General features: G+C 52.9%; 1 protein-coding gene across 9 annotated transcripts in view; it reads right to left on the minus strand.

Moving 5' to 3' along the window:
* Positions 1-967: 967 nt before the first annotated feature.
* The window catches only part of TMEM108 (transmembrane protein 108), a 387,669-nt gene continuing 367,653 nt past the window's right edge, over positions 968-20,983 (minus strand). For 8 of the 9 annotated variants that reach the window (XM_005201952.5, XM_024979376.2, XM_024979342.2 and 5 more), the window contains 3 exon segments: positions 15,548-16,981; positions 6,588-6,742; positions 968-1,321 (listed from right to left, as the gene is read on the minus strand). In XM_005201952.5, coding sequence (XP_005202009.1) covers positions 1,199-1,321; positions 6,588-6,742; positions 15,548-16,981 — 1,712 coding nt within the window. In that variant the 3' untranslated portion in view covers positions 968-1,198. 9 annotated transcript variants of the gene reach the window in all.

Genomic DNA, 20,983 nt, shown 5'->3' on the forward strand with positions numbered 1-20,983 from the left:
AGAAAGGAAGTGCCAAAGCAGTTATCTTCTCTATTAGCCACTATGTATTAGGTGAAAAAATGGATAAGCAGCCATCTCTGGAAGCCCTTCTCCTGTCTCCGGGGGTCTGAACCTTGTTGGTTTGTGGACCCCGGGGTGGGGGTGGGGCAGCGGGAGACCACCGATGGAGAGACCAGTGAGAGGTGAAGACCCCTGGTGACCCCCAGGCAGGTCTGCAGCGCCCAGCACAGATACAGTGATGTCTTCTGAGAGATCCGCTTTGGCAATCTTGTTATTTTAAGATCCTGGGAGGAAGCTTTAGAAAACTACAGCTCCACACTCCAAGGCTTCTTCCACAAACACGTTCCTCAGGGGTGTGATGTGATGGTCTTTCGAGAAAACAAAGGTGAACCCCCAAACATTGGATCCTTGAGGAAGGGCAAGCATTTCAAAGCTCCAGGGCTGGGATCCACATTCAAACTGTCTCCAGAGAAAGGCACCGTGTCTAATGCATTTGCGGGTGGTGGGAGAATGTGGGGATACACTTGAAGGGGAGCCTCCTGCTGGCGGAGGGGAAAGTAGTTCTGATGTTAGCACAGTGGGGGCTCCCTGAGGGGGCTGTCAGGGGGCGTGGCCCGAGGACACTGCGGTCCTTTCCGCCTCCACACTCCAGCCTTTGTCCACACCTTGCATGGAATTACCCTCGACAGCCATTGGTGCTGTCACAGGGCTCAGGGCTCCCTCTTCCTTGTCCGCCAGCGTCCTTCCAAGTGCCCAGTTCCTGTCACTGAGGTGCGGATAAGGGGACGGAAATGGGGTCCTTCACATTGAATCAAGAGGAAGTAGAGCTGTAGGAAGCCTCACAGGCCTTGCACTTGGCCATTTTAATATCCACTTGTACAGGCCAGTCTCTTCTCTCACCTGCCTGGGGCTGCTGGGACCCCCACGTACAAGGACAGTTATTAAGAGAAGCAATCAATGCAACTGCTTTGCTTAGAAATACCTTTATTTTATAAAGGCCATGGATTGTTCCGCCAAGATTTTTTTTTTTAAACCACACTTATAAAAAAGATGTTGACAATTCTTAGGAAAAAAAAGCTGCTGAAAATGTTTCTCATCAAGTCAGGGTTACACAAAGATTATATTTATAATATATATTTGTATATTGATAAGTTAGAGATGGAAGGTAGGGACCGGTAAAGCGAGGGCTGCTGCTTAGTTAGATCTCCGACACTTGATCATTTCCCACAAACAGCGTTTCTTGGCAGAAGGGGTTAACGAGGACCATCCCGGTGTCTCTGTAGTCGCCATTGGCTGGGGAGCGGGGCTCTGATAGCTGGTCCTGGAGGACAGAGGGAAGAGACAGGGTGAGCTGGGGAGGGGTCATCAGGTGGCCATTCTTACATACCCACTGCAACATTTACTTCCACTTGGGAGTGCTTGGTAAACATAAAAAAAGTTATTGAAATGTAGTTGACATACAAAGTTACATGAATTTCCAGTGGACTGCATAGTGATTTGACATTTACATATATTATGAGATGGTCACCACGATAAGCCCAATAACCTGTGCCCTCAAACAAACTTATTACAATATTATCGACCATATCCCTTACGCTGTACCATTACATCCGTGAGGCTTCTTTATTATATAACTGGAGGTTTGTACCTCCTAATCCCCTTTACCTATCTTCTCTTCATCTTAACCACTTGTCATCATCCTCACTGCTGATGCTGGGGTTCAGAGATCTGTCTGCTCTTTTTTCAGATCTTCATAGCAGCTTCCAAAGAAGGGTTCCTGCTTCCTGAATCATCTCCACTCTAGGCTGCAAGAGGTAGCATTGCTGTCCATGCGTGTACAGCTGTCCATGGTGTACAGCTCGCTGCCCTAGCGGGCAAAACCTGGTCCCCTTGGGCCCCAGACTCTCCTTCCACCTTTTCCCCACAGACCTCCAGGAGGCCTCACCACTTTTCTTTCCTGAACACACCCAGCACTTGCTCTCCTCTTTCTTCTCCTGAGACCCACCTACCAGAACCTGCAGAGTTCATTCCACCCTCCCAAGTCCTCCCAGAGCCTGGTCAGAATTCTAAGTCTGCTTCTTATAGCACTGGATGTGCTGAGCTGAATGGATCTGAATTTCTGTGTGACTGCACGATAGGTGACTGAAAAATTCAGTCCATCTACACAGCCCCAGGAGGGGAAAGCCTAGAAACAGACAACCCGCTCAGGTCATCTGAATGACTTCGGCCTCAGCCATGGAGGCAGATGGGGGCTATGCAATAGCAGTTCTCAGACTCCAGCCCAGGTGTTGACATAGAGAAAAAAAGCCACAGTTTTTTCCAGTTCCACACAACGGAAGGCTCAGAGCCTGCAGGCTATTGTAGGGCAAAGACTCAGTGGCAGACTTGGGTGTAACTGGTTTAGGCCAGACCAGCTTAGAAATGGAGAAGGCAATGGCACCCCACTCCAGTACTCTTGCCTGGAAAATCCCATGGGTGGAGGAGCCTGGTAGGCTGCAGTCCATGGGGTCGCTAGAGGTCGGACACGACTGAGCGACTTCACTTGCACTTTTCACTTTCATGCATTGGAGAAGGAAATGGCATCCCACTCCAGTGTTCTTGCCTGGAGAATCCCAGGGATGGGGGAGCCTGGTGGGCTGCCGTCTATGGGGTCGCACAGAGTCGGACACGACTGACGCAACTTAGCAGCAGCAGCAGCGGCTTAGAAATGGCTTCAATTTAAGATGTCATGATCAATACTCTGAAATTTATTTTTAAACAAAACGTGCAGACTTTTTTGTTTTTGTTTTCACTGCACTATATTCCCCCCCAAATGAATAAAAAGCATGCAATTTTTGATGAGTATATATTATTTATGGGTAATAAGGAGAGAAAGGAAGAAAGGCCATTTGTTGTAAAATGTCTTCAGAAGCCAAGAATGTCCTTCGCTCATCTTAGGGGTGGATGTGGGGCCAGCTGTCTAAGAGAGGAGACCAAGGCAGCATGTCAGCGAGGGGACAGAAATCCTCTTTCTCCACTGGGCTTTGGAGTTAAGCTGATGGGGAGTTTGGAGCCTGAGATGTGCTGTGGTTTTACAGTCCTCACAAGAGTTTAAGGGCAAACCACATGGGGGAAGTTATTCTGTGTTAAAAAAAAAAAAAAGAGAAAGTTATGTAGAAAATAACTAAGGCAGGAAGGAAGAAAAAAGGAAGGAGGGGAAGGAAAAAGAGGAGAAAGCATGAAAAAGTTTCCAAACGCTTCTGGGCACCACAATTCTGCCCACACAGTTCTGTTTTGCTGTTTTCATCAGCCCAGCAGGGGAGCAGGGTGCCAGGGAAACTTGCTTAGGCGAAGCACTTGGCAGCCTCCAAAGCTGGCAGCCTGGCAGTGAGCTCATGGCCCTATGACTGCGGTGGCTGTGTGGGTGGGCAGGGCCTCTGTGCCTGGGGGACAGGGCACAACTGCTGTTACTGGGAATATAGCAGGATGAGGGGAGCAGGCCGACTGGGAGAGGGTGAGAAACCCACTCTGAAGCCAGCCAAGCTTGGCGCTGCTGCAGACCCCAACCCTGGGTCCTAGCAGGGTCTCTGGCCAGTGTCCCATGGTGGCCTGGGGCTGTGGGTGCTGTGCTCACCAGCACTGTCCTCTGGCTTTTGGTTTTCATTTACCAATTTGTAAGCAGTTTACAGTCCAGGGGAACAGAGCCCACACTCAAAGTGGGCCAGCCCTTGGGCCAAGTTACCTGTTTTTTTTTTACTCACTGTGACAGTTTTCAGGAACACTTCTGCCACCAAATTGTACCCTGGCCATGCTAAAGATCAATGCCATTGTAAGGCCTGTCCCTCTGTTTGTCCTTCAGCTAATTTTTTTTTTTTCTGAGTGTCCACTGTGTGTCAGGCTTTGGGGTGGATGATGGGTAGATTGTGAGCAAAGTTACTCATGTGATGACCATTTACTGACTACCTACCACATGCTCAGCACTGTTCTAGGAGCTGGGCATAGGGTGTGAGGAAGCCTCCTGCCCTGGGGCAGCATGTGTTCCAGTAGGTGAGATGTATACTCAGCAGTCAACAGAGAGAGAAGGGTACAATGCCAGGTGGAGAGAAGTCCTGAAGAAAAACGAAGCAGGGTGGGGACAGAGCACTGTGGATAGGGGGAAGGTGGGGTTCTAACCTGTGTAGAGCAGTCAGGGAAGGCCTCTCTGAGGAGGTGGCACTGCAGCAGAAGCTTGGAGGAAGTGAGAGATGGAGGCAGCTGGGAGAAAAGCATTTCAGAGGTGCCAGGATGAGCTTACTCTAGGGACTGAGACCTGTACTCCTGGGGGGCCTGGCAGAGTGGGGAGGAGGTAGGCGGGGCCAGCCTGAGAAAAAACCAGCTAGGAGGAATCTGGACTTTGTCTAGAGTGTGAGGCGGAGCCCTGTGAGGCTTGGAAGTTGTGACTGACATGAGGTCCTCCCTTGAAAGCCTGGTCTGGTTGCTGTGTGGAGGATAGACTGCAAGCGGGGACTGGGGGCAGACAGCGGCTGGGAGAGCTGTTTGCAGAGCGATGGCAACAATCCTGGGTTCGAGGGATGATGGCAGCCCAGGCGGGTGTCATTGGGGTAGGGGGTGGTCACAGTGCTGGTAGTGAGACCTGCCCATGTGGAGGAAAAGCCAATGGACTAGGGGCTGTTGACGGATGGGATGTGGGGTGTGTCAGAGGAGAAGGTGGCCAGCAGTGCCATCTAATCATGAGAAACACCAGGGGGCTTCCGGGTGTTGAGGTGGCAGGGAAACGCTGAGAGATCAGTCTCAGGCTGTTCACTATGAGATGCCCATGAAATGTGTGCATCGGTAGCTGGGCACATGGGTCTGGGGCTCAGGCGAGATGGCCAGGCTAGAGCCGAACTTGGTAGTCACGGTGAGAAATGGGGCTTAAAGTCATGGAACTCTTTCACAGAGGAGAAGCAGTGGGAGCACTGAGCCTGGGCCCTCCTGTAACTGGAGCTTGGGGAAAGGACAGGGGGCCATGATAGAGATTAAGGAGGAGCTGCTGGCGGTGGGAGGGAACAGGACAGGATGGGGCTGGGATGCCAGTGAAGAAATGGTTTAAGGAGGAGATGATTGAATGTGCCAATACTGCTGGTAGGCGAGTAAAATCAGTGCCTTAGAACTTCCCCTTGGGGTTAGCAGTGTGGGGGCGAGAGACTCAAAATTGTCATGTCAGACCTGTGGCTATGTAATTACAACCCTGGTACGTGCCACAGTGGAAAAAGCACAGGAGCTGAGACCCAATGATAGGAGAGGGTGCCCAGCTCGGTAGTCAGGGGAGGCTTCTCTGAGGAAGTGACTGTTGGACTGCACCCTGAGTGGTGCGTCACTGAGTCACTGAGTGGACAGTGACTGGAGTCACTGAGTGGACAGTGAGGGGGATGCCCAGGAGGGAGAAGGGACATGCTAGGAGACACATCAGGAGAGGGAAGAGCTTATGCACAGCCCTGCAGTGTGATATAACTTGGTGCCATAATGAAATGAAAAGAAGTCCAATGTCATCTGAGCTTCGCAGATGAGGGAGAGGGTACGACATGAGGCTGGAGGGTTGGGTGGGGACAGGTTCACCTCACAGGCCCTGAAAAGGCTTTGAACTTCGACTTACCAGCAATGGGAAGCTACGGAAGAGTTTTGAGCACAGGTGTGATGTGATCACAGGCATGTCTATAAAAGCTCATCTGGATGCTGGGGGGAGGGTCTGCAGGAGGGGAGGGGACTGTTCCACCAGAAGCACGCTCAGCCCCACCCCCACTTTTACTTAGCTGTCCACCACCCTTCTCCCGGGCCATCTCAACTGCATCCCTTACTTATTTCTCACCTATCTTTCTGTCCTCTCATCCATTCAGCCATTCACTAAACCATCCTTTCTTTCCTTCTTATCCTTCTTATCCATTCACTGATAATGACCATCAGCACAATCTTTCTACAACTGGGTCACAAAAAGCTTAACTTTCATTGACTCTCCGCTGTCCAAGACTAATGCACAAACTCCATCCAACTTCATCCAAGGCTGTGCCTAATCCATCTATCTCTCCTGGCGCACCCTGACCCCTACCCCACCCTTCTGTGAGAGTGGAAAGAGCAGTGGTCTCTGTAGTCAGAACATGGGGTTCAAAGCCCAGCTCCCTTACTGGCCAGGCTGGGGTTTCCTGCACTCATTCACCCTGCCAGCACTTGCTCTGCGAGGCTCTCCTCCAAGGGTTTCACAGCCCTCTAACTTTCCCCATATCCCCCTCGTATCCTACTCTCCCCGTATTATCTGAATGATGCCAAGGTCCAGTACCTTAACCACATCTCGGAGCCTGGACCCCTTCAGAGCAAGCTCCCACCTTCACAGTCCCCTGAATGCCTGCCACCAAACTGTCCTCAATGAACAGTTGTTGGCCTCTTCCCAGAAACCCAAAGTCCCAAGAAACGTGCTTCGCCAAGCAGATGCCCATTTGGCGGGGCTGGGGCGGGGCCCCGCAGCTCAGGACCCTGCCGGTTCTTGCCGCCAGGAGGAGGCTGGAGAGGCGAGTGGGTGCTCCTCCCCCAATGGCAGTCCTCCTGGGGGCAGCCCTTGGTTTGGGGCTCGTTACCTCAGAGGTTTCCAGGGACTGGATCTCCCTGGGAAGCTCCACGGCATGCTTGCTGAAGTAGTCCATGGTGATGGCGTTGTTCCAGTAGCTCAGACTGTTCTCGGGATTGGCCGGCTTCTTCTTCCTCCGCAGGCAGCACACGGTCAGCAGGACCGCTGCAGACAGAGTCCCGGTTAGAGAGAGGGAGGGGCGGCGAGCCGGGCCAGCATTGCGGAGGGAGGGAGGCAAGCCTCCAGGTGGGACCGTGACAGTCACACATCCAACCACTTGCCCCGCTCATTGATTCGCTTGTTCATTAGCTCAACAAGTATCTATAAACGTGGAGCACCTGCTTTGTGCCAGGTGCTGGGGACGGGGGAGAGAAGAAAAAGACACGACCGCCCTGCTCTCATAAGTTTTCCTCCTTGCGTGGTATGGAGGGTTCACGGGGGTTAGACAGTATAGGAAGATAACTGTTCAGGGAAAAGGAAACACGGGGAAGTGAGGGAGACAGCCGAGGGGAGCCGCGGGAGGGGTTCCATCGTGAAAAACTTCCCTGAGCAGTGACCTTATGGCTGAGACTGGCATGTGGGGAAGGAGCTGGCCATGGGTGGAACAGGGGCAGTGTGTCCCAAGTCTAGGGGGCAGTACGTCCAAGGGTCCTGAGGTGGGGACGAGCTGCATGTACGTGAGGAAATAGCAGCGTGGCTGGAGCGCGGTTGGTGTGGGAGAGAGTGAGGTGGGAGGTGAGGCCCAGGGCCAGGAAGTTTGGATGGAATTTCGGATACCTGTGCATGTTGCAGTGCCAGGGAGTTTGCTCCAAGTAAAGGCCTTGCGCTCTCACTGGGAGGGGTCCCCAGAGCTCAGCTGCAGGAAGTGACACGTATGTGCCAAGCTGCACCTCAAAACTGAGGAGGAGTGTTCCTGAAGTGGGAGTGTGGCATAGAGATGGGCAGAGCCCAAGGAACCTTACAAATGAGCCTTGACTTCCGCAGAGGGCAGAGGCTCAGAGCAAAATCTCTGGGCAGAGGTCTTGGACCCTGAAAAAACTGTTGCTCCGGTCTCATTATCACCATCATCATCAAAAACAAATAGCTGCTAGCAGTCCTATAGCGTGTATGTAGGGCTCCAGCACTCTAGAAACATGAATTCATTTAATCCTCCATGTGACTCCATGAGGTCAGTACTATGAGGGTCACTATTTTACAGACAGGAAAATGGAGACTTAGAGAGGTGAAGTGACTTGCCCAAGCGCAAATCCAGATGGCTCCAAAGTCCATGCTGTTAACCATCCATGGTTCTGCCTCACAAAGACAAGACAAATGCTGACACGGAAACCTCGCTGCACAGAGAGGTCTGATCCCGCCTCCACACAGCTCGACGTGCCACCCTGTTTGTTCAGTCTCGGACCCTCGGGGGCACGGGAGGAAGGAGCATGTTTGGAGGCTGCTGCTGAACCACGTGTGAACAGAGTGGCTTGGACATGCTGACAGGGAAGGCTTCCAAGGTCAGAGAGGTGGGGTGGCCTGTCCGGGGTCTTACAGGGGAACAGGAGATGCAGTGCCCCAGGGAGACAGGAGCCATCTTGGGGAGAAGCCAGTCAATGAAGACTGAGCACCTCCTGCCTAGGCTAGCCATCCCCAAAGCCCATGGGGTGGCTGAAACTCTGGATCAGGGGTAGGCATGGTTGCACTCAACATCCTGGTGGTGCCCATCATCTGTGCTGGGGGGTGGAGGGCAGGCTGAGCTGTCCATAGAGGCTGGTACCGTGGTGGCAGTGGCCACCAGGGGGCAGTGGAGGCCCATCTCTGCCCACAGCGGCCAGCAGGCTTGGTGGTTTTGGGGGCCTATGCCTGCCAGGGTATGGGGGAACTGCAAAAGTTGGCATCCACATAGGCTGAGACCTCAGTGCCCAGAGCCCAGAGCCTTGCAGGCTGACTGAGGAATTCTGTAGCTCTTTCCTGCTGCTGGCCTTGCTGGCACCTCTACCTGAAAAGGCTTCCAGGCAAGATCAAGAGATTGGGCAAGTTTCCATTCCATCCAATCTGCTTTGATCAAAAAGACTTCTACTTTTCTTACCATTCTTCCAGGTCCTCTCAAAAAAGTTTTAAAAATAGAAAGCCAGTTTCTGAATACTTGAGCTCAAAGACATTTTAGACTGGCTGGTAGAGATTCTTTCAAGCTTTGTGGGTTTCCTCCCTTCCTTCCAAAGAGCCCTTTCTTCAACTGGTTGCAGGAATAAGGGGTGAGGAGGGAGGCTGCAGAGTCAGCCTGAAAATCTGCTAATTTAGGGCACACCTGCCTGTTCTATAGAGGAGAAGACTCTGATGCAGAACCCAGCTTGCCACCGGACACAGCAAGTGGCAAGGCTGGGGCAAGGCCCTGGTCCCTTCTCTTTTCCGGAATTTTTATTCTTCATTGTCACGACTACTTTTCACCCTACTCCTGGGACTGGAATGGGGAAGCAGCCCAGGGGAATTCAAGTTGGGGAAACCTAAGCCATAGGGTGAGGGCTAGGCTGCATGAACCACTCCCTCCCACCCCACCCCACCCCCGCCCGCTAACCTAGGTGTGTGCAGGTTGCAGAATCCAGGTCCTCTGGATCCTGGGCCAGTGCCCTCTGATCCCATACTGCCCCTGCCCCAGGGACTGGGCCTGGTTAGGACGCATGACCAGGGTCCTGCCCTGTGGGAAGGGCTGGGGGTCGGAAGGGGGAGTTCTGTTCCTCACTTTCTCTTCCTCCTCCCATGTTGTTAGCACTCCCAGCCTGACTACACGTCAATCGGGGAGTTCTTGGTGCCTCTCAAACACCATTTCACTTACACACCAGAAGCCAGCCCGGTTACAGGAAGAGCATGGGCTTAGACTCCAAAAGACCTGAGTTCAAGTCTGACTCGGCTGTGTGTTACACTAGGCGTCACTTCCTCATGCTGATCACTATAGACCCGGCAGGGTTGTAAGGATCATGAATGCCAAATGCTGAGAGCACTGCCTGACACACAATAAGGCGCTTCACTAATATGAGTTTCCTTCTTGTTCTCACCTCATCATCCTTAAAGGGAGACCCTGAAGGAAAAATTGGGCTGCATGCCTGTTGCGTGGTTCAAGGCCAAGGGTTAGATTAGTACTTCCATTATTTTGGGGTCTGAGCTTTCATCTCAGAAAGAAAAGTTCAATCAAATTTATGGAGTCTCTATTTTATTCCCAGGTGCTCTACCGTCTGATTTAACTCACAATATGGCTGCCTGAGGAAGGTGCTGGCACTCCTCCCATTCACAGAAGAGGCAACTGAAGTCACCTAAACTTCTAAACCACACAATTCTGCACACTCAGGTGCGAGCCGCGCCCCCTCCCATGTCACTGAAAGCTTCAACTGCTCTGTTTCTCCAAAGGGAAAGGCTGTCAAGACCCTCGAGGAGGTCAATAGGATCCCTATTTCCTCTAGTTTTGAAACTGAAATGAGAGTGAAGCAAGTTCTCCCAGCTTCTCCAGCACATCAATAGGGAATCAGCCACAGCTTGTCGGATGTATGACAGGAAGGAGGAGGGTCGCTGACGTGAAGATGGAGCCTGGGTACTGTGCTGTGTTTCTGGAAGGGATCTCATTTCAGGGCTGGGACCTGCTATACGATGGGAAATGGACACGAAAGCCTACAGGACCCCGAGGGAGGTGCTTTGAAAACGCCTGCTGAGGGTGCTCTCCACGGGCGGCTGGAGGATGTGTGGCAAGTCCTGACAATGAGATGAGTATCATCACCCTCTGACCGTGTCCTCACCGGGCACCTCCCCATGGTAGATGCTATGATAGGACTTCAGATGCATCTGCTGTCCCCGACAAGGCTTTGGAGCGGCAGCTGCAGCCCTGCGAGTGCCTGAGCAGCTCTCCTGCTGCACGGGGCAGCCAAGGGACCACCCCCGCCTCCGCCCCCTGACTCGCCACCACGGGTGTGCCGAGGCCACCCTTCCCAGGCTGCTCCCAGCCATCACTGACGGAGCAGGTCTGTTCCCGAAGGACAGGAAACTCCTCTAATGGTCTGAGGACTCCCCTCACTCGTGGAAGCTTCCTCAGGACGACTATCCAGCCTTTTCCTTCCCAGCCCTCCACCTCTTTCTTCTTCCTTTATATCAATAATTCAAAGGTGTTTCCCCAATAAATCTCTTTCAGGCCTAATTCTGTTTTGGTATCTGCCTCCTGAAGGCCTTGAATGAACACAGTGGACATTAGTCCTATTTTAGCAGGTGAGAAAACAGTGGCCCAAGGGTTAACCTGTCCAAGTCCCAGGGGCGACTTAGTGGGAGAGCTGGGTTTACATCCAGGTGTGTCTGGATCCCAAGTCAAGGCTTCTTGTTACAGCAGGGTCCCTCTCAAGCTATTCACACGGGTTTAAAGTTAGGCAAATGACAGAGGGCAGGGAGCTCTGACGTCTCAGTTTGGCCCCTCATTAGGTAGATTAGAAACCGAAAACCCTGGAGGAAAGGATTAGTCGAGCGGTGCCAGCCCATCTGTGGACAATCATTTCCTCACTCTGGAGGTTGGGGGAGGTCAAGGGAGGCCTCAGGGTGTGGAAGGAGGCCGGGCTGGACCGGGTGATGGGCCTGGGGAAAGCAGGTTTGGGGGCTCATTGACTTTCTGGCCTGGTGGATGGAGATGTGCCTGAGGAAGCTCCAGAAGGTTCCTGCCGCAGGTGCTGGTTGGGAAGCACAGGGAAGAGCTGTGAGTGTGGCCAGGACACTCTAGTCCAGCCTCGGGAACATCCCCGGGTAAGCCTGCCTTTTTCAAAGGCTGCCCCACCTCCTTCAGTTGGTTCATAAACCCCAAGGAGACAAACCTGGTCACGCTTACGTCCCGTCCTAATCTATTCTTTTAACTGGAAAGAGTACTTCTGACCCAGGTTTCTTTCTTTCTTTCTTTTTTAAAATATAATAACTACAAAGTCACTGGGGTCTGTGAGTAAAGGTACACAGACACATTCGGATTTGAGTAATATTCACAGAACAACTGGTAATATAGCCACGAGCCACCTGGCATAAGGATGCGTTCTCTCTGCTGCTCCAGTGGCATTTCTGTACGTCTGGAAGGAGGCCAGCCTGTCCTGGGTAACGTGCGTGTGAACTGTCACGAATCCTGGGTCAGTGAGAGGTTGCTCTGCTTTGGATGGCTCAGCTTGGATTGATGATGAAAACTATATGTAACTGGCCTTGTTTCCTGCTTTCGCCCCATGTAACTCCCATCTCTTCCAGGGAGGCTGGATGAAGACAGTCTCAACAATGAATGTGGTATGTGCAGGCCAGGCCAGAGAGACTGACAGAGCCACATAACCGATCTCCTGATGGAAACCCAGATGACAGCCAAGAGCAGGGACCACTTCAGCACCAGACCCAGAGGCTTCCAGGAGGAGGTGGTGGCCTGTGCGTCCTGATGGTGGCAGCAGAGACCATCTCAGGAGCCACCCAGCTCCCAGCGCCTGACCAAATGTGACCTGGATCCAATCAGTTTCAGTTCTCAGTACATCTGAAACTAAGTGTGGCTGTTTCCAGTGTGGCTCAGGAGACAAAGCATTTCTCAGACCTGGCGCAACATACATCTTTCCAGCTGCTAGAAAGGGCTCATGATCTGAAGCGCAGGTGTGGGTGGTGACAGCTCCTCTTGAGCAGACCTGAGACTTGCTACAATCACCCTCTGCTTCCACCAGAAATAGGGGACTTGCTGGCCAGCCCAGCAGTCCCTGAGAAGCTGGACCAGGGCCTGGACTACTCAGAAAAGCCAGATGAGAAAATCTACGCATGTACTTTGTCACCAATGCAGATTGCCTGAAATATCTGGCAAACCAGCCAAAGAGGAAACTTCTTTGAGGGCTGGAGAGTGTGCTTTAGGATAAATGTAGCTGCTGAGAAGGTCTGACTGTGGGGCCCCTAGACCTGGCCAGGCTATGAGCTTTCAAACAGCACAGCATTTTAAAGCTGGACAAGCATCTTCTTTCTCAGTGCCCCTCTCATCAGGACCTTCACAGGGTCAGCGATGGTCCCACAGGACAGGGAGCTGTATGTATGTGGAGGCGGCCAGGCTGGAACCCTGCTGAGTGAGGGCTTGGCCTGAGGATGGTGGAGATGCGAGACAGACACCAAAGGAAGCAGGGGATGTGGGTCCCAGGGGAAATCTTCCTTTCTGAAGTAATATGCTCTCACCCAGCGGCTGAAGGCTCCTGTCAGTGCCAGAAGCATTCTCACGGTGCAGTTCCAGGCTTGTCCTCGCTTCTGTCTTGGCTGATGTTATTATGCATGGTTTAGGCAGCCCATGGGTTTTCTGCTTTGCAGTAAAATTTGATCTAATTTCAAACTCATATATAGCAGAAGGGCTGGAGACATCTTTTTAGACCTGCAGCCCCAGGTGGGTGTGGGCTGTGGGAGTGCAGGTAGGGACAGGGCCCTGGCAGCTGGGTTGGGGAAGCTGTGTCACACATTTCTGGGTCCCTCGTGCTTGAAACAGTGCTTGGCACACAGTGAGCACTTGGGAGATGCCGTTGAGGCGAATGGATCGTGTCACCAGGTCTGGGCTGGCTCAGGTGTGATTGGGACCCTGGGCAAGTCACTTCACGTGGTGACATATGCCCTACCTGTATGGTGCATCTGCTTTCTCTTTTTATTTTATTGCTCTAGCTAGTCTGCTTTAAGGATGAATGATGAAAAATAGTAGGAATTCCCTTTGTAAACTACAGCCTCTAGACACATGGAAAGAATGGAAAATTAGAAAGCTGTCTCTAATGTGGTTACTTCTCAAATATGACCATTATTAATAATTTATGGGCTAATAGTGCTACATTTTCTCATTATCATTCTTCTGTTTTAGAAGTGAGCAATCACAGCTTTAAGAATATCTGTGTGCACCCATGAGTGACAATAAATATGCTTAAGGAAAGAATGAAATATGCAACCTGTAAACATTTTCACTTTTCCTGCACTGGTTCCTTGAGCAGACTGGACTTTCCTCAACATGGAAAGTTGGCTTTGCTTATCAACTGGAAGGAGACAGAGAGCTGGGAGAGGCAGCTCCTGGAAAGAATCCAGACTCCAGATTAAAAAGGATTTTGTCAGAATACAATGCCAAGCAGACATCAGGTTAATGTTAAAGGCACACACCTCCTGTGCTGATGTTTGATTGACCCATAACATGAAGACAGGCTGGGAGACCTGGCCGCATAGCCTCCTCTGAAAAAGTTTCTGGGGCTTCATTCCCCTTGAGATCAGGCTGAGCCCATGGTGTGACATGAGGACCTGATGCCAGAGCAGGTTGCCTGAATGTGACTAAAGTGTCCAAACAGAGGAACTGCCATGCACGCTTCTCTGCCTCGGCCGGGCACGGGCAATGCGGTGCTTCTTCTGGGGCAGGCATGAACTGAGGCCATTGGAGGGGTAGATAGGGGCAGGACCAGGGCCAGGTGGCCCTGTGAAGAGACTCAAAGGGACAGGGACGACAGCTTGGAAAAGAAAAGCTTGCCCTTGAGAGTGGTTTCCTGTATCTCAGGGGTTGGTGGATGGACTTGTTTTGTGTGGTTTCAGAGGGCAGAGGTTAGAACCAAAGAGTGTAACTTACAATGGGAAAATTACAAGGCCCCCAGGAGAGCTGGAAACAGCCACAGGACAAAGGGGCTACGTGGGCAGCACAGGGGTTTCTCACCCCTGAAAGGACTGAGGGGGCACCTGGATGATGTCTGTGTGTGGGGTGGGGCTGGGGGGAGGGCAGGCACAGTAAGGATTCCTGTGAGGCCATCAGAAGAACTCTTAAGAATTGAGATCAGGTGCATGGGGGAGACATGAAGGCAGCCCTTCATTGGGACATGAAGGGTCCCAAGTGATTGCATCAGGTTCTTTGTGGAGACGTCAGGGAGGAAGAGGGCTTCCCCAGTGGCTCAGCCAGTAAAGAATCTGCCTGCAATGCAGGAGACCTGGGTTCAATCCTGGGTTGGGAAGATCCCTGGAGAAAGGAAATGGCTACCCACTCCAGTATTCTTTCTGGAGAATTCCTTGGACAGAGGAGCCGGGTGAGCTACAGTCCAGGGAGTTGCAAAGAGTCAGACACGACTGAGCAACTAACACTTTCACTACACTTTTTTCAGGGAGGAAGAAGCCCCTGGAGTTTTCAATATAGGAGTGATGGTGGGAGTGATGGTGGCAGCAAGGGGGCGCTGGTGGCCCGCTATTGTTGTGGTCTAGGGGAGCCCTTCTCCATGTATCCAGTGGGAGCAAAGGCAATGACAAGGTCCACAAAGCACCACTTCACACCACTTATGGACAAGCAAAATGGGGAGGAGCCACAAAACAGCTAAATTCACATGTAACTTGTAAGCCTCAATTTAGTTATAAGAACTGTTTTTGTCAAGGCTACTAGAACTTCCTGCAAAATAAAAACTTCATCTTTTCTTCTTTCATGAGGGAAGACAGGAGGAGGAGAAGAGAGCAACAGTAAGGGCGACGGAAGAGAGGTTGGGGGGAAGGCTCCAAGGGCTCTGCCACTTGGAGGCTGTCGGTTTGGAAGCACCAGCTCTCACCTTGCGGGGTGTTGGTGTCACGTGGCTAGAGAAGAGAGCAGGCAGGGTAGTGTCATGACATGAGCCCTGGGCTGGAAGATGGGTGCTCTGAGCTCACATTCTAACCCTGACTCTCATGAGCTCTGGGGTCCTGGGGAAACCATGTCCCTTCCCCAGCCTGGTGTTTCTTTCTGCAAAATGCCGAGTTGGACTTGACTCCCAGCTCCTAGGAGTTGTGCCTTTATGATCAGTGGGCATCTGAGCCATGGCCTGATGAGCTAGGGGCCAGGAGTGGGATAACCTGGGATTCTTGTTCTGCTGCCTTCTCTCCTGGGGTTCTGGGAACTCTGCAGACCACTTGGTGGGGACTGCCCAAGTGTGGGGCAAAAGAATTGTGGGGATGGGCACGCTGCTGTGGTGGTGGGTGAGGGGAGAAGGGAGCGTGTGAGGCACTTACAGCAGGAGGAGATGGGCACGCTGATGGCGAGGATCACCCAGGCGATGTCCATCTTGCTCAGGCAGATGGTGGCTCTGTGCTGGGGTTTGTCCCCTTCGGCCACATGGGAAATGTTCCCCGCTGTTCCAGGCTTCCAGGTCCCAGCGGGGACCAAACGGTTGAGGAAGTTTCCTGTGGCTGTGGACACCACTGTGGAGAGGGGACTGGGCACCCTGCCCATCATGGTGGGTGTGGGGGTGGCCACAGCTTTCTCCTCGGCTTGGGAAACAGTGCTTTCTGAAGCCCATGTTGGGTGGGCTGGGGCCTGCGGGGCTAAGGATGTTCCCTGAGGAAGCCCCTCGGAAGGGACTGAGACACTGGCATCAAAGGCAGCCTGGATGGGCCCCGTGGTGGCTGCGAAGACCCCAGAGTTGGTAGACGGAGGTCTGCTGGTGCCAGGGGTGACAGTAAGCCAGGAGTCACTGTGGCTGGAGCCGTCCTGCGGGTCACCATGGGGGCGCTGAGAAGGCACTGGAGCACGCTGTTGACTGGCAGGGGTGCCTGAGGCTGCTGTGGCATCTGGCTCCCCTCCTTGGCTGGTGAAGGTGGAACCACCCCCTTGGTCTGCCCTGCTAAGGCTGGGCTTGTCCTCCACAGGCACTAGGGGGGTGGTGGGTGGTACCCACGAGGTCCTGCTGGGCGCTGAGGTTGCAGCCACTGTCTGGGGCTGTGGCGAGGAGGAGTAACCCCAGAGCGGGTTCCTGGGGGTGAAGGTGGAGGGGTCAGGCTCCACAGACCCTGTGAAGTTGCCTTTGTAAATCTGAAAGATTTTCCCCAGCGGCCGCTTCTGCCCCAGATGTGTGGAGCTCTGGTTTCTTCCCCGCTGGCCGTCCTTCCTCCCAGCATGACCACTGGGTGCAGCGGGGATAGGGCGTGGTGAACTGCCGGCTCCCTTTCGGGAAGAGCCAGGGGGCCTGGGGGGCCTGCGTGTGGTAGCTCTGGAGGGGGCTGTGGGGGGACGGCTGGTGGCTTCCCCTGGCTTTGTCAGCAGGATGGTGGGCGCAGTTTCGCCTGGGGCGCGGCCCTCTGAATGGGAGGATGTGGTTGCCATGGCAGCAGGAAGTGGCCCTGTGGACAGGGAACCTTCAGAATGGGGGGTGGATGCCGTCGCCATGATGGTGGAGATGGTGTTTGTAGGAGGGTGTCCATCTAGATGGGGTGTTGTCGTTGCCATGGGAGCTGTGGCCTGTGAGGAGGGTCCATCAGGATGAGGGGTCGGTGTCACCACAGAGGCAGGGGTGGCCACCATGGAGGAGTGTCTGGTAGAACTGAGGGATGCTGTCACCATGGTGCCTGGGATGGTGCCTGAGGGGGAGACTTGAAGAGATTCCCTGGGAGATGGTTCCTGGGCAGCAAATACCAGTGCTTCAGTCAGCGCCAAGGTCAGGAGGAAGCCTTGAGAGGGAGACAGAGAGCAGAGGTGAAATCCCGGCAGCAGCTCAGCCCTGTGCCTTCCTTACCCATGAACCTGAAGCATCTGGGAACTCCAGGGAAATGGTGGGAGGATCCCTGAGGTCCCTGTGCATCCCACACAGGACCATGGGGACGGGGGTATCTATCAGGTTGGTTCCACCCAGCACCCCTCCCAGAGAGAACCCACCCACAGGGGAACCAGAGACAGCCAAACCAGCCAGGCCTGTCCTTTCCCAAGTGCCTCTGAAATCCCTCTGCCCTCTGCCCAAGGGCAGATGCTCAGACGGGCTGGGGAGGAAGCCTTGTGGCCCCTGAGTGCCTGTGGACCTTCTGCACCAGGGAGCCGTCCAAAGTGTGACCACAAGGAAGCCAGCAGCTCTGTGTGAGCCGCCCTGAGTCACTGAGCAGGGCTGGGTGGGCAGAGCTGACCAGCACCCACGCCTTTTCAGACTCCTCCATTTATGAACTAGACACAGTGCTTGTTCACGCCCACCCACCAAAGAGTTAAGGAGGGTCTACCCCCTCCTTGACCCTGGAGACGCAAAAATGAACAGGGCCTGGGTGAGGTCATGAGGTGAGGGCCTGGGTGACCAACAGGCAGAAGCGGACGGGATTCAGAGGGTGACCAGATCTGTTGCCCATAAAGTACTTAGCACAGAGCCTGCAGGACAAGGTGCGGTGCATAAACACCAGCTGGTTGTATGGTTAACTGCTTGTCCTATGTACTCACGAGGCTGAACTCTGGAAGGCCACTGGTGGTGCCTGGCCTTCCAGAGTAGGAGGAGCCCTTCTGAGCATTGACAGAAAACTATGGACTTTGCATGATGGTGAGTGTGTGTGCTTTTTGTTCACTGAGAAAAATGCACAAGGACAAAAATCTATACACGTAAAAACGCTTCTAAAGATGTGTGGATTTTATTAATCACAACAGCATGTGCCCATCTTTAAAAATAATACCTCAGATCAATGGGATATGTAGGATCTATTCGGATTATAAACGTGAAGACTGGCCACCCTGTACTACCCACAGGCTAGGAAGAGCTGCTTCCTACCACCAGGGAGAGCTTGACAGACCTCTACGGTCCGATTCTGACCTGAGACCTCCCCCGTTCACAGGAGCTCCCTGCTCAGTCACACTCATGCCCTTCCTTCAGCGCTGCTAGCTGCCAAGACCAGCCCAGGTAGAGATGAGCCTCTGACTGGTCACCCTCTCGGGGCCTCCCTCCCCCACAGATTCCAGCAGGATGAATGGTCAAAGCAGGGGCCCTGGTGGTGATGCTGGGGAACCTGGGGTGGTCAGCAAAGCTGGCAGGGGAAGACAGGGGCTCTGGTGAGTTTCTGGAAACAGAGATGGGGAGGAGACCTCCTGACATGGCTTCAAAGCAAGGTTCAGGGTCACCACTGAGGCCTCCTCCAACTTAGGGGAGGGGATGGGGTTTGGGTCAGTGCTCCCTCACCCTGCACATCTAACTTAGTGTGTGGGGGAGGCTGAGGGACGGCAGATGGAGTAGAGCCTATAGCAGTCACATCTCCAGGACCAACAGTTCTCCCTAAACGACAGAATTTCTCCACACTTTCATTCATAGTTTAGCCCATATACCAACAGTGTTTTCTACTTATCTGGGTCAATCCTAAAATCTGGCTACTGAGCATCACTCTGGCCCTGTCTCTCATGCTTGACTGAACCCTCGATTTAACCACCTGATGGGGCAGGAAGTTGAGGCTGAAGGCGATTAAATAATGTGTTCAAAGCCCCTCAGTAGAGAAGTATGTGACACCCGGGCATATCCAAAATGCACAGAGTTCCTGGTCACCCAGCACATACGAGGCAGGAGAAAAGGACAGGCAGTTGCAGCTACAGAAGGAACCATGTGCTCAGGGTTGCTGCAGCCCCTCTCTGGCAGTTTAGCACCACAGGGACAACCTATTCCTAGAGCTGGTGGTTGTGACTGCTGAGGTTTTAAGGGACATTCCCTAATAGGCCTCTGTTGGCTCATGAGCACCCTGGTTCAATATGTGCTGAACACATTCCCCTCAAAGCCATATGTGGACACCCTGGCCCTAGCACCTGAGGGTGGAACTGTGTGTTAGGGCCTTTGAAGAGCTGATTAAGGCAAAATGAAGCTTATGGGGTAGGTCCTAACCCAATCTGAAGGGTGTCCTTATAAGAAAAGGAGCCCAGGACACAGATGCAAAGAAGGCCCGCACACAGACAGGCAGTGAGAGGCCAGCTGCCTGCAAGCCAAGAAGAAAGGAGTCAGAGTACTCCAACCCTGCTGGCACCTAGATCTTGGGGTTCCAGCCTCCAAAACTGTGAGATGATAACTTTCTGTGGTTTAACCCCCTCCCCTCCCCCCCACCCCCGGCCGGTGATACCTTGTGTGGCAGACCCAACAGACTAATATCCGTGTCATACCTTAGAGATTTCTGAAAAATGAGAAGTGGAGACTGGGGCTTGTGTACAGGGAGTTTATTTTGGGAAGTGGCCCTAGGGGACAGCCGTGGGGGCCTGAGATGAGTGAAACAGGGAAAGTCAATCCTAGGGTAGGTTTAAACTGATCAGGGTGCAACTCAAATCTGCTGGGGGTCTCTGAGGAGCTGAGCACCTCTTGCCAGCAGCTCCCCTTCCCACTGCCAGAGCTGCTCACCCACCTCCTCACTCCTCCATGAGGCCCACCTGAGTGAGTCAGCGAGGCTCTGGGCAGGGGCTGTCTGCTCACACCTGTACCCGGCTGGTGGCTGCCACAACAGCTGGAGTTAATTAAATTAAGAGCCCAGAGGATTCCTAGGGTGGAGCACAGATGTGCTCCATACAACCTGAGGCCCATCACCAAGGACAAGGACACTGTTGCCTTCCAGCAGCAGCATCAAGGGCAGCCCAGAGTTTTCAGAGAGGCCCCCAGGGACCCCAGGGACAGGCCAGAGGTAGGAGAGGGGTAGCTCGGCCTCCAGGGGGAACTTCTGCAGCCTCTAGAGGCAGAGGGATTAATGCACCCTGGTCTTCAAAATACTCAGGGAAAGAAATTCCCTTGACTTTCCCACCATGAACATCCCTGGGGCTAAAATCCTCCCAGGTGGGAAGTATACAACTGACTGGAGTTCTCCTTCCTGCAAGACTTTCAGGGAAGTAAACAGGTGTGCCCTTGCTGCAGCTCTTTCTAGATGCCAGCATCGCCTGAAGGTATTTTCACTCTAGGAGGACTGTTAGGGCCCTTTTTTCTTCAGATTTGAAAGCTTCGGTACAATGAATGGATACTGCCATCCTGGGTGCACAGGGTTTCCACCTAGAGGATGACATTTAGCTGTCACAGTGAGAAGGGCACTCGAAACAACTTAGGCCAGTCCCCTCATTTCACAGAAGGGGCAACGGAAGGAGTGAAGTGACTTGTCCAAGAACACAGCTGGTCAGGACACAGCCTGGATTACAGCCATCATTTCAAAGCAACTTTTCATTTGTATCATAAAACTGCTAGAGCATCGCAATGCCCAAATGCCTCCTTCAACATCCACAGTCATCCTCACTATGGAAATCGCCTCTCCTCTCTGGCACAAAAGGTTAAGCACTGAATGTAAAGGCTTACACCATCACAATTACTGCTCAAGGCCTTCAACCCAGGGCTCCCCTAACAGATGCAAATTTCCACTTCAGGCCCTTTGTGCTGGCCTGCTCATTCTCCTCCCCACAATCTGGGGCTACTGCCTCTTTGAATATAATTTGCATAGATTTGCATAATAGACTTTGCCGGCTCTAATTCCAAACATGTAGGCGAGACTATAACTAAAATCCTGCTTGATGTGTTTTAAATGTAGAACCAATTTTTAAAGGATGCCAGAATAAGGACAAGTGTAGAGGGTGGGAACCAAAGATTGATGGGTGCTCAGATGTGGCAGGAAGGCCTCCTCCTACCTGCAATTCCAGTGCCCAGTGATCCCAGGACCCAAGGGAAGGAAAGGCCTTCCTCCTTCTGTTTATTTGGTTGGCTG

Source organism: Bos taurus, chromosome 1, assembly GCF_002263795.3.
Source record: "Bos taurus isolate L1 Dominette 01449 registration number 42190680 breed Hereford chromosome 1, ARS-UCD2.0, whole genome shotgun sequence".
Lineage (NCBI taxonomy): Eukaryota > Metazoa > Chordata > Mammalia > Artiodactyla > Bovidae > Bos > Bos taurus.